The 13,565-nt window shown below is 38.6% G+C and overlaps 1 protein-coding gene across 1 annotated transcript in view; it reads right to left on the bottom strand.

The window, feature by feature from the left end:
• Positions 1-328: 328 nt before the first annotated feature.
• LOC107660610 (receptor tyrosine-protein kinase erbB-4-like) overlaps positions 329-13,565 on the bottom strand; it is a 391,742-nt gene continuing 378,505 nt past the window's right edge. The window contains exons 21-27 of the mRNA XM_016449970.1: positions 13,240-13,395; positions 9,320-9,395; positions 8,994-9,140; positions 7,702-7,799; positions 7,394-7,564; positions 3,393-3,726; positions 329-1,795 (exon numbers count right to left, since the gene is read on the bottom strand). Coding sequence (XP_016305456.1) covers positions 1,104-1,795; positions 3,393-3,726; positions 7,394-7,564; positions 7,702-7,799; positions 8,994-9,140; positions 9,320-9,395; positions 13,240-13,395 — 1,674 coding nt within the window. The 3' untranslated portion in view covers positions 329-1,103. The remainder of the gene's footprint in view (positions 1,796-3,392; positions 3,727-7,393; positions 7,565-7,701; positions 7,800-8,993; positions 9,141-9,319; positions 9,396-13,239; positions 13,396-13,565) is intronic.

Below are 13,565 nucleotides of genomic sequence, written 5' to 3'. Positions count from 1 at the left end.
TTTGTGAGCATACGGATCAATGCTGGCTAGATCAACAATAAAAACGTTATTACAGTAGACTTGCAGATCTGCTTTTATGAAGTTATTGATTTTGTGGCGGGCTGCAGTACGGCCTCGTTCATATGCGTGCTGATACTGTTCTCAGCGTGGAGCGCTTGTCTTCATTAAGTTGCCTTTACACGTGTAGTTTTACAGGCGTATAATATGGACCGCAGGACTGTTTCCAGTTGGCAATCGTTCCAGTCTTACTTAAGAATCAAAAATGAAGAATGGCTCAATAGAAGTAATAAAAAATGCCTTGTTTGAGCAATACATGTGCAGATGAATTATGCAGATATTTTGAACAGAACATTACACATTGTGTCTTTTGAAGATGTGTCATTCGAGAAGGTGGTGATCAAAGGTCCCAGTTGACACCATGCTGTAATGAACATATGTTTTGTTGTATATAACAGCATGTAGCGTACAGCCAGGCCTGTCGCTTACTTTTTTTCAGTCTCAATTAGTAGGCGACATTGAGGACCATTTTGGGCCCTTTTGTCTCAAGGCCCACAACGATATTCCCAATATGACGGATTTGCATACAACACATCTGCCTCATAAAATCATGTATGGAGTGCTAAAATAAACTATGCTATCCGAAGTCATAAATTACAGCAGATCTTATCGTAGCTTCAAAACAAAATCCCAAAACAAGATAAATGATAAACATTTCTGTAATTGCACAAAAGAATGACTCCTCTCTGCTATTGGATCAACCCACATTGCACGTCAACGTCAGTACTTGCTTTCAATGAGATGAGTGTAGCATCTACCAAATGCTGGGAAGAGTTGGGCTCAGGTAGGGCAAACAGGTCTTAATGGTGATTGAAGTGAGGAGAGACAAGCAGGAAGGAGCTTTGATTGATGTTGCCATCTGTGACCAATGCCTCTGGAAGAGAAGCTCACTCAAGTAGATCAGTTCCAGGTCATTGGAGATTGGGTGTTAAATCCAGTTCAGAGAGGAGCGGAGAGATCGGGATGCTGGTGTGAGAGCCAGGGTGAGAACACACTATGACTCTCTCTTTACCTCCAACTTTTCTTGTTTGTCTTGGTCATTGTTGCTACACAACAGTGTTTCTCTGGCGGTAGGGAGGAGGTGGCAACACGGTGCCCGGTTTTAGTGCATACTCGGACAGGTACTCCTGGTTCTCAGCCACGGCGGGTCGGATCCGCCCATTTTGCCGGTAGAAGAAGCGTGTGCTGCAGTCCTGCAGATACTCGGGGTTGTGGAGAGTGGCCTTGGGGGGAAGACTGTGCTGCCAGTACTCAGGATTGTCAAATGTCTTTTTGGGCTTTATGTCGGCCTTGATGGTCCCGGAGTGAGCGGGATGGAGGGTGTGCATCGGGTGGAGGGGGTGTCCGGGATGGGCAGAGTGGAGGGTGTGGCCTGAGAGGGTGGAGATGCTTTGTTTGCCTTGGTAGAGAGGCTGTGTTGTGACGTGGGCATTGGATGCCGCTGGTTGCATTGTTTGGGAAAGGTTCTGGCTGGTGGAAGTTCCACTATTTGCTGCTGCTGCTGCTACTACTGCTGCTGCTGCCGTGTGTGCCACAGGGACTCCGTTCTTCCTCAATACGTCGTGACTCTTTTCCACAGAGTTATAGAAGGTGTTGAGGTACAACGGGTCATTGACATACTCATCCTCCACTTTGGGCTGCCCGTTGGAGGTACTGTGGTAACCTCGCTCGAGTGTGTGGACCTCTCCGTTTCTGCGATGGGTGACAAAAGGGTTCTCCTCCACAGGGTTGAGATAATCTGCATGAGAAAAGAAAAGAGCTGTCAGAAGAGAGGAGGTTGGCAGGATGAGAACATTGTGGCAGCTAGCGCTCTAAGGTGAAGCCGACTACCATTGATCTCAGCAGGTTTTCTATACAGACTCAACAGGATGCTCTCTGAAGTCCTAGAGTTATAGTAAATCCAAGTTCTTTTCATGAACATTTTTGCCAGAGTTTACTTCAGTATACTTTGCAGAAAAATGATTGAGGTTACAAAGTGTGCTAGTGAGCCCATGACTGTGCAAGAATGAACACAAATTAGCCCAAGATTCAGTAGCTTCTTTTCAAACTGTCCTAAACTCTTAATGTCTTAGCAACTTTTATGAAATTTCAAAGGGATTAATCACTGCTTTGAGCCCTGGGTTATGAAAAACTGCTTGATAGTATGTTTAATGCAGCTTTAGTTGGTACTGAGTACTGGTGCTAAGCAATTTGAAACAAGAAGTATTTGTCTTGATGCAATGTTAGTCACTTTAGATAAAAGAGTGTAATCTTAATGTAATGTTTAGGAGCAGACAAATAATCACAAATTCTCTCAAAGCTTTTCTCATTAAATATTATGAGCTTTGTAGTCAGAAACTTTTACAGGTTCTATTTAGTTTCAACATTTAAGGAAAAGGCAAAAAGGTCACAGTGATTGCAAATTCTGTCATTCTGTCATCATTCACTGACTTACTTTCGTCTTTAAAAGAGGAAAGAACATATTTTGAGATGTCTCAGTATTTTTGTGTTCATACAATGCAAGTCAGTGGTCTCCACAACTGTTTGGTTTCCAACATTCTTCAAAATATCTTTTGTGTTCCATAGTAGAATGTCAATCTTACAGTTGTGCAATCGCATGAGGGTGAGTAAAAGACAGAATTTTTATTTTTAGGTGAACTATCCCTTTTAAAACGACCAGAGTGGATATGGTGAAATTTACACAGATGGACAAGCAGTTATTAAAAAAAGGTTTTGTGCTGTATTTGTTGAGGCAATATTATTAACCTTGTAAATATCAAGAACATAACCCAAATTTACAAAGTGAAATTTCAAAACATGACTACACTCTTAAAAATAAAGGCGCTTCAAAAGGTTCTTCAAGCGATGCCATAGAAGAACCTTTTTGTCTAAATGGTTCCATAAAGAACCTTTAACATCTGAAGAACCTTTCTGTTTCCCAAAAGGTTCTTTGTGGCGAAATAAGGTTCTTCAGATTACAAAAACGCAAGAAAGAGATGGTTCTTTAAAGAACCATCTCTTTCTTGCGTTTTTGTAATCTGAAGAACCTTATTTCGCCACAAAGAACCTTTTGGGAAACAGAAAGGTTCTTCAGATGTTAAAGGTTCTTTATGGAACCATTTAGACAAAAAGGTTCTTCTATGGCATCGTGAAGCACCTTTATTTTTAAGAGTGTACACAGGATTAATTACTAACCACTGGGTAACAACCTAAACAGTGCGAATCATTGAAAAAACACAACCGAAGGCTACAAATGACACTGGATAAATAATGTCAAGTGTAAAATGCATAACATATCTCTATGTGAGCTCTGTTAGATCAATCTCCTCGCTTGCTCCAGTTTATCCTTCCAGTACCTGAGGGCTTTTTGTCCTGCATGGCGCTCATGTATCCATCCTGGTCGGTCTCAGCTCTTGCTCCACGCTCACACAGTATCACAGTTGGATCTGCGCTGTAGCGCTGGCCACTGCTGTCCTCCCCGGTGCTTGCCCTGGGTGAAGCCTTCTTCCTCAGAGTGCCATTACAGCGGCTGTCTTCAAATGCCTCAGAGGATCCCGAGGCCCTCTGCTGGATCATAGATTGCTTCTGAGCAGAACAGCCTGGGCTGACCGCGGACACAGCCACAACCCGCGGGATAGTGGCCATCATCTCCTCCATGCCGAAGGTGCCGTCCTGGTACGCAAACTGGTTCTGCAGAAACACAAATGAGCCTTTTAGTATCTTCGGCATGATCTATTTCTGTTTGCTTTACAATTAAACACTTCAAGAGAGGCAAATATTTTATGCTAGCGAGGCTCCAAATATTAATACAGTTTATGAGATTTATTGAAAACTTGGCAACAGTGAATGAACAGACGAGTGTGTAGGAACACAGCTCTCCTGATGCAATAAATCTCATCACAATTAAACTATTTGTTTTTTCTTGTTCCTAATCCTCAGACTCTCTCCATATGCCTGTCTTTGTTTCTAGCTCTTGTTGTGAATTTGATTTTCGTTAAGTGCCTGGCGGCAAGACTGTAGCAAAAAGGCCAAGTACATTTTTAAGGTATAAGATGGTAAAACCATGTTACTATAATACAGTACCATGGTACTAAATGATCACCATATTTCTGCCTTATGGTATTTTAAATGGTTCTTTAAAGCACTTCAGAGAAAACCATGGTATTACCATATCAGAATTCTGTCACAATGATCCATTAATGTACTGTTTTGATTCTTTTGTTTTTAACTCAAGTGTTGCATAATGTTAAGCAGGCATATTCATTTACTATGAACAATCTTCTTGTTTGGTTTGTGTTCATCAAAATCCCCCCCCCAAAAAAGAAACAAAAACCAAAGGATTTTTGTAAAGCATTTAATTCACTGGATTATTCAAAACAAGATGGTTATCTGACTATTTTTAATCGAATTTGCAACTATAGTGTGATACTCACATGGTAATACCTAGTACCATAGTACGTTTCTACTGATGCTGTGATCTCTCTGCAGTAAGTTTGCTGGTGTTCTGTCTGCTCAGAGAAACACTGGCTATGTCCTCAATTCAGTGTCTGTTTCCTCATTTTCCCTTACCACTGACATTTTCTCTGCTTCTCCACTAACCACAAAACACCCATCTCATCCCTCTTTCTCTTTCTCCACCCTGTCTTCTCCAGCACCCATCCATGATGCTGTTTGAGCACACTGGAGCTCATTGCTGTGAATGAAGAGTGCTGCTGGGCAGACCATTACTCTAAAGAAGAGGAACTAAGAGTTGAGACTGTCACAACTAATGTAAAACTATACTTGTGTAAGGAGTGGGCAGTATCATTAAATGCCATATCATGAAATGAGTAATTTTATATCTTTACATAGTTATTGTCTTATAGAAAGTAACTGAAAGTGTATATAAATAAACATGGTAATGCCCATTATTGGATAATCTTGTGAATAAAAGGCTTCAGAAATTTCATTTGAGTATTCAATAAATCAAATTTGCAGTTTACAAGGAATAACAATTATTTTAAAAGTATAAAATAATTTATGCAAAGTAAACATGAAAATATAAAGCTTAATAAAGTATTTAATGTTTATGCCAAACCTAAAAAAATGAGCTTTTATCCCAGTATCCCATTAAACATTTACAACCCACTGACCAAGAATGAGCTGAAAGACATGCACAAAAATTAGCTTTTTCCATTATGCTCAAACATCAAAACATTTTGAGTGGAGATGAATTTGAGTTAATATTGCAATCCGCTATTTGGGTTATTTGGCAGAGTTTTGTTTTTCCAAAGCTCAGTTTATACGGCAAACTGCAGGCGAAAGATTTCTGTAATGTTCCAAAGAGGCTCTGAAGGATTGATGTCCCTCATTGATATTCATACCGCTCACTCCCTTTTCTCTCCCAGTTAGACGAAAACAAAACGCAAGTTAGAATGCAAAATGGCACACATGGTTTGCGAACACGGTCCAGGCGAAAAGAGGAAACATTTCATCACACCCACCCCTCCCACACACTCTCACACCCTCGCTAAATCCGTTCTAAGTCCCTGGCAAAGACTGATTGAACCCTGAGATTTTGTCTTGCTAAGTTACAGTTAAGAGCTGTTTGAGATGCATCCCAATCGGTTGTCCTTTCCCATTGCCGCTGCGCACACCAACAGTTAATAACGTGCTCATGGCTGACTAACACAGAGCAAATACCCACTCTGGACTTCCTGTCAATGGGCAAATATCATCTTCACTTTAGCGAGGACCCAGTTATTTACACTGGTATGCCTCTGTAATGAAAGCCCAGGCATGGAGCCCGTTATAGGCACACGTGTATTGAGGGTGATTTTATTTTTTTTCTTCCTCCGCTCTACAGGAAAACCTTAATGCATGTCACAAAAAGCACTGCTGCTTTTGAAAATGCTAAGACAAATTAGCACCTGTAAATAAAAAAAGACTGTGTGAATCTCAGCATTTCAATACCTTTTATCAATAGGGGGGCATTATTGAATTGTGAGACTTCCTTTTCTCATCGCATTCGTGATTTCATATTTCAACGGCAGACAGGTTCGTTCTGGGAGAGCATAGCATCTGTCAGTGCAGGAATGGTGGTCCAGGCTTTTTGGGATGCTCGTGTGGGCAGCACTTAATTGGCCAGGGGAGCATCCATCCACTCCAAGGTCAATGTCAGTTAGATGATGGACTCATCTGAAAACTCAATTCAGCCTCAGACAAGCAATAAATAGAGCTTCATGGAGTGAGAACTAAAAGTGCATTAAAATGTAAAAGGTATCCTAAAATATGTAAATATGTGCAAAATACCCAAATGTGGATGCATGATGTATGTTCAATGCATCAACGACCTCTTGTCCTTTGCCTGCTAAAGACATATTTCAATATTTGACAGGACTCGTGCTATCCTGAAGAGTGCCACCTAAGTGAACTGATTCTCTTCAAACTTTTTACCAAAACAGAAATCTAGAGCTTATTATGATTTCAAGTATTGAGATGAAATGATAGGTACATTAAAGAAATGCAAAAATGACAATCCAATGACTTTGAAAGACTTTACACAATTGCATAGACAAAGTACAGTTCGATTTAGCCACTAAACACTGACTGATTCCAATGTCCCTTACGATACATTCAAATGAGGTAGGTAGGTAGGTTCAAAAGATTGGGCTCAGAACGATTTTTAATAAGTTTGAAAGAAGTCTCTTAGGCTCAAAAAGGCTGGATTTATTTGATCAAAATAGTAAAAAGAAAAGAAAAAAACAGTAATATTGTGAAATATTACAATTTAAAACACATTTTCTATTTTTAATTTTCTATTTTCTTTTTAAATATAATTTAGTTATGTGATGGCAAAGCTACATTTTCAGCAAAAAGCATTTAATCTTTTCATCATGTTGAAACCATGATACATTTTTTTTTCAGGATATTTGATGAATAGGGAGTCCAAAAGAATATATAATAATGTAGATTTTTTTGGTAACAATTTAAAAGTCTTTACTGTCACTTTTGGTAAATTTAATGCATCCTTGCTGAAAAAAAAAAACCTTGGTTACTCCAAACTTTTGAACGGTAGTATATATAAACACTCAAAACAAAAAATGTACAATTATTTTCTTTCAGGTTAGGTCTAGCCAATTCACATTTTGTGACATCAATCAAAAAGCAAGAACTGTTGTGAAGACCAAGCGATGACTTTGCAAACTGGCTCTTTTATGAGGAAGACATGCCTTCCATTACTAGAGCTTCCAAATTGGGCATTTCAATTTACCCCATTCATTGTAATACAAGTGGCCCGTCTCTGCTATACTGTCTCTGACAGAGTGTGGTTTATTAAATGACTCTGCGTGAGTGTGTGATCGGGTAGTACACTCACTCTGTTGGGGTCCATGCGTGATCTGGTTATGTATGCCAGTGGAGGAATACTGAAGGCTTGTGGCACCAAATACTCATCGGCATCCATCAGATCCTCCAGTTCCTCCTCATCTAGCAGACTCTGGAAGAACTTACTGTCATTGGGGCTGGGCAGCTTCATGCGGTCGTCCCCCTGACACAGAGAGCATTGGGCTTGAGATATCATGAAACAAGACTTTATGATGCTTGTGTTTTATTTATAATTTGTTCTTTTATTTTATTATTGTACAGCACATCATGGCCATTTGAGCCCAGCAGTGGGGCTCTTACCTGGATGACTAGGTAACGTTGTGGATCTCTTGCCATTCGGCTGAACTCTGCTGCAAGCTCCTTAAATCTGGGTCTGCTGTCTGCATCTATCATCCAGCCTGGAGGGACACGCATAGCACAACTTCAGTCAGCAAAGTAGAACACAACGGATAAACAATGCTGTGAGCTTTCTGTACATTTAATAGAAGGTTCTGGCTTCAGCATCTGCGAAATGCTGACAAATACCAAATAAGTCATTTTCCCTCTATTTTTAAAACAATAGAAAATGTGTTTAAAACAACGCACATAACAATATGCTGATAAGTTGATAAGTTCATCCGCCTAGAACAGTAGAGCGCACTAACAACTCAAATAACATATTTTATACAGAGCAATTAAAATAAGTGATTTAACAAAACTGCAAGCTTCATATTTCTGCAGTGAAATTCTCTGGAATTAACTTACTTTCATGGTAAGTTCTGTAAACATATTTCTGTCCCAATATTGTTTCCGGGTCCAAGCCTCTACTCTGTTTCAAGTAAGAACACATCTCAATAGCTGTTTAGTTCATGGCTCACAATGTCCCAGACACCAGTATTTTAATTATTCAGAAAAGATGAATCACCATCTGGCCAATAAAGAGTTAGGTCTGGCAATAATTTACAATTATTAACTACAATTGTACAATGTACAATTTATAAACTATTTTAGAAAATAAATATTTTGAATTAGCTTTTTTTATTTTCGGTTTCTTTTTAGTTTTAGTATTTTTGTTATTTTTTATATTTATTTTTATTTCAGGTTAAGTTTTGGTAATTATTATAGTTTAACTTTTTAATTTTTAAAAAGTTTCCTCTGCAGCATATCTAATTTTTCTTTTTCATCAGATATTTATATTGTATTTTATTTTAGTTTTATTTCAATTAGCAATTCTAATAGTTTTAGTTTTAGTAAACAAAAACAACACTGTTATTTAGGATCTGAAGGAACATTTGTAAACACATGACGTCAGACTTAAACTGATCAACAGGCTGAGAGAAAAACAGCTGTACTGAACAACTGTGTCACAATAAAAACATTAAATCATGTTGATGCATTTTAAATGTCTTAATTAATAACCTACAATTTCTTATTGATAATTATGTAGCAGTTTACTTATACACAACAGGATTCAAAGGTCACTGACCTACAGTATAAACTCAAGGGTTCCTTAGCTGACCTGCTTGAACACTAAATAAAAACTTCTACCATGATGTGTCATGGGTGTGAAGAAAAAAATATTTGGGATGAAAATTTGTGCAAAGCTCCCTTACATTTGACCATGACCATGTAGACGTCAATAGTGCAGATGGGAGGTTGAGGAAGCCTCTCTCCTTTCTCCAGCAGGTCAGGAATCTCTCGGGTTGGGATTCCATCGTACGGTTTTCCTCCGAATGTCATCAGCTCCCAGATAGTCACTCCTGGAAGAAAATCCAATAAACATCAATTTAAAAGCTTGTAGGCATGTGTTGAGACTGTCGGGTCGGTGTTTGTCTGATTCATACAGAGTCTAACTGCATGAAAACACTTGAAATTAGACTTTAAATAAGATAAGTTACATTTTACTGAGGCAATTAACTGCAATTAAGGCTCATCTCACCGTAACTCCATACGTCACTCTGATGGGTGAATTTCCTATAGTGGATGCACTCCAAAGCCATCCACTTTATAGGCATCTGACAAAACAAGAGGGAACAGTGGATAATGTTGAATAAAAAATACACAATGATACAGTACATGAAAATGTAATAAAGTAAAAAAATAAAAAATAAAATAACACTCATCAAGTGAGCACAGCAAGTACTGCTTTATTGTTTATTTACGCAACTTGACAAAGTTTCTTCAAAGCTTACATTGCTAAAACCAAACCTTATCACAGAATCATGCATTATATATTAAGTCTGGAATGTTAATATTTCAGAAATGGAATAATCAGTGATATCTGATTCTTTTCATCTTTTGCTATTGGAAGAAACAGGTTGGGCTAAATGTGTGTGCAGTGCTGCTCGGCATCAAACCACGCTAAAGCTTTAGAGTTTTTCCTCTGTGGGAGAACAAACATGGTTGATTTAAAAAGGTAGATGGTTGGAGCTGAATAGAACAGAGTCCCAGGGTGCTCTATTCTGGTACAGCACAAAGAGGGAGATTCAGATGGATAAGATGGAATGTGTACATGAAGTGAAGTGCAGTTAAAGGACACAGCTGCAGGTGGGTGGAAGTTTGTTTGAAATGAAAAGGTGCAGAGAGGATGGAAGAGTGACTCTCTGCCACAATGTTAGGGTAGGTTGGTTACCAGGGTGTTGCTATGCTTTTGCTATGTTTTTTTTTTTAGTTATTTCTAGTGCGTTGCTATTGGGTTACTTGGGCTTACTAGTTCTGGGTGGTTCCTTACTGATGAAAGATAAAAGTCAAATGATATTTCTTATTTAGGGTATGGCTTTAGTGGCAATAAATAAATAAATAATTGAAAAACTTTAAAACTCTATAGTAAATACCTGTTAATTGGTTTACTGTAAGTTTTACAGTGAAAAACTGTAAATGGTTTAACATTACATGTAGTTTCACTATAAAATACTGTCAGATGTATGTTTTTTGCAAGTAAAAACTATGTAATACCATATATAGTGCCTTGCGAAAGTAAGTTTTGTTATGTTCCTGCCTTATGTTAAACTGCTTTAAATTACTTTTTTTCCACATCAATCTACACTCCATTCACCATAATGGTAAAGCAAATTTATTAAAAAAAAAAAAACTTAAATGATTCCATTGCATAAGTATTCATACCCTTATCTGGAACAGTTGAAATTTAGCTCAGGAGGATACATATTGCTTGTAGATGTCACTACATTTCGAGTGAAGTTAACCTGTGGCAAATTCAATTGAATGGGAATGATTTGGAATGGCACACAGGTCTTAATAAAAGGTCTAACAGCTGATAATGCATATCAGAGCAAAAACCAAGCCCTGAGGTCAAAAGAACTGCCTGTAGAGCCCAGAAACAGGTTTGTGTTAAGCCACACATCTGGGGAAGAGTTCAGGAAAAAATTCTACTTCACTGAAGGGTCACGGAAGTATGTAGTCTCTGATACCCTTAATGGAAGAAGTTTGAAACAACCAGGACTCTTCCTAGAGCTGGACATCTGTTCAAACTGAGCAACTGATGGAGAAGGGCTTTGGTTAGTGTGGTGACCAAGAACCTGACGGTCACTCTAGTTGAGCTCCATGATCATATATGCAGATTGGAGAAATCTACAGAAGGATAAACATCACTGCAACACTCCACCAACCTGGGCTTTATGGCGGTGTGGCAAGACTCAATCCTCTCTTCAGGTAAGACACATGAAAACACACTTGGAATTTGCAAAAAAGCACCTAAAGGACCCTCAGACTGTGAGAAACAAGATTCTCTGATCTGATGAACCTCAATTCCAAACATCATGTTTGAAGGAAACCAGGCACTGCTCATCAGCTGCAGAGTACCATCCCAAAAGTAAAGTGTGCTGTACCCTTAATGGAAGAAGTTTGAAACAACCAGGACTCTTCCTAGAGCTGGACATCTGGCCAAACTGAGCAACTGATGGAGAAGGGCTTTGGTTAGTGTGGTGACCAAGAACCTGACGGTCACTCTAGTTGAGCTCCATGATCATATATGCAGATTGGAGAAATCTACAGAAGGATAAACATCACTGCAACACTCCACCAACCTGGGCTTTATGGCGGTGTGGCAAGACTCAATCCTCTCTTCAGGTAAGACACATGAAAACACACTTGGAATTTGCAAAAAAGCACCTAAAGGACCCTCAGACTGTGAGAAACAAGATTCTCTGATCTGATGAACCTCAATTCCAAACATCATGTTTGAAGGAAACCAGGCACTGCTCATCAGCTGCAGAGTACCATCCCAAAAGTAAAGTGTGCTGGTAGAGCCTCATGCTGTGGTTCAGTGTTTTTCAGCGGCAGGGACTGAGGGACTCATCAGAGTAGAAGAAAAGCTCAATGCACCAAAATACTGAGATAGCCTTAATGAAAACTTAGTCCAGAGCATTCAGAACCTCAAACTGGGCAGAAGGTTCACCTTCCAACAGGACAATGACCCTAAGCACACAGCAGGAGTCAATTATAGACAACTCTGTGAATGTCCTTGAGTGGCCCAGCCAGAGCCTGAGCTTGAACCCAATCAAATATTTCTGGAGAAACCTGAAAATGTGCATCTGCCTCCATCCAACCTGACAGAGCTTGAGAGGTGAAGAGGTGAGGAGAAGAATGGCAGATAATTGCCAAATGCTGAAGAGCAAAGCTTGTCGCATCAAACAAAAAAGACTTGAGACTGTAAAGGTGCTTCAGCTAAATATTTAGTTAAGGGTATGAATACTTATGCAATGTACTTATTTGAATTTTTTATATTAAATACATTTACGAAGTTGTGACAGTTCTGTTTTTGCTTTGTCAATATGGTGTATGGATTGTAGATTGATGTGGAAAAAAGTAATTTAAAGCAGTTAAATAAGCAGTTATATAACATAAGGCAGAAACATAACAAAATGTGAAAAAAATGAAGGGGTATGAATACTTTCACAAGGCACTGTATGTATTTTAAACAGTAAAAGGACATTCCCAGTATATTTTAAACAAATAGTTTTGTTTCTTCTCATTTTTGTAACCACTAATGTACATTAGGGTGTTTTGTTAAACATTTTATGTTATTTAGTTTATTGCATTATTTTAGTGTAATGTGTTACAGTGACAGTGTTTTTTGTCTTTGTGTGTTTGACCCTGTGAATTGTTTATATGAGTACTGGCCATGTTTTATGGAAAGGCCATTTACAATAAACTCTGAGTCATCATGTGGCTTTATATTTTAATACCTGCATTATTATGGTGGTTATAAGTACGTTTCAAGGCAAAAGGCTGATTTTGATATATTAACATTGTCACTTAATGAAAAATAGTGCCTGTATATTTTATAAATTGTAAAATATACAGGTACCAATATGCTATTCTGTAACACTTGAAACACTGCATTTTCTTTTTAGAATGAATTTGCCTTTTTTTTTAACCAGAAAAAACAGGATTGATTGATTCATTCATTTATTTTCGTTATTGGATTTCTCCTTCAATGAAAAGCAGAAATCCTTTGCCCATTTCATCATGAGGCAAAAACTTTAAATCTGATCACTCAGAAAAATAAAAGCACATATTTCACACTGTCTAACTAGTCTGCATTTACTCTGGTTTTGATTAGTCATGTAAAGTGTACATGATCCTTTAGAACCTGTGAGTTTTTGAATGTGTGCAGAGTGAAACCTTCTGTTTTGTAGTGTACATTTGGCCTTAGCAAACATTGTTAATTAGCCTGTCATCAGAGGCTATGTTCTAAAACCCAGGGATGAATGTTAAGTGCAGCACATTTCTTGATTACTCAAAGCATTGTTACTCTAACACAAAGAGCACATATAAAATGATGTTATGCAAACAAGTCAGTGTGTGCCCTTTGTCTTGTTGGGGTCATGTGACACTGACCTTGCCCCCGTCTGCGTTGTATTCCTTCTCATCTGCATCCAGAAGGCGAGCCAGACCGAAGTCAGTGATCTTTATATGGTTGGGTGACTTCACTAGGACGTTCCGAGCAGCCAGATCCCTGTGCACAAGTCTCCTATCCTCCAAGTACATCATACCCTGCATCAACACACACACACACACACACACACATAGACTTTTTTAAAAATCATCATCAATTACAGTGACAGTAATTTTAAGGGGTCATATGATGCGATTTCAAGTTTTCCTTTCTCTTTGGAGTGTTACAAGCACATGGTGCATAAAGAAGATCTGTAAAGTGGCAAAGA

The sequence above is a fragment of the Sinocyclocheilus anshuiensis genome, unplaced genomic scaffold, assembly GCF_001515605.1.
Source record: "Sinocyclocheilus anshuiensis isolate Anshui unplaced genomic scaffold, SAMN03320099.WGS_v1.1 scaffold627, whole genome shotgun sequence".
Taxonomy (NCBI): domain Eukaryota; kingdom Metazoa; phylum Chordata; class Actinopteri; order Cypriniformes; family Cyprinidae; genus Sinocyclocheilus; species Sinocyclocheilus anshuiensis.
This window is presented reverse-complemented; position numbering and strand designations above follow the sequence as displayed.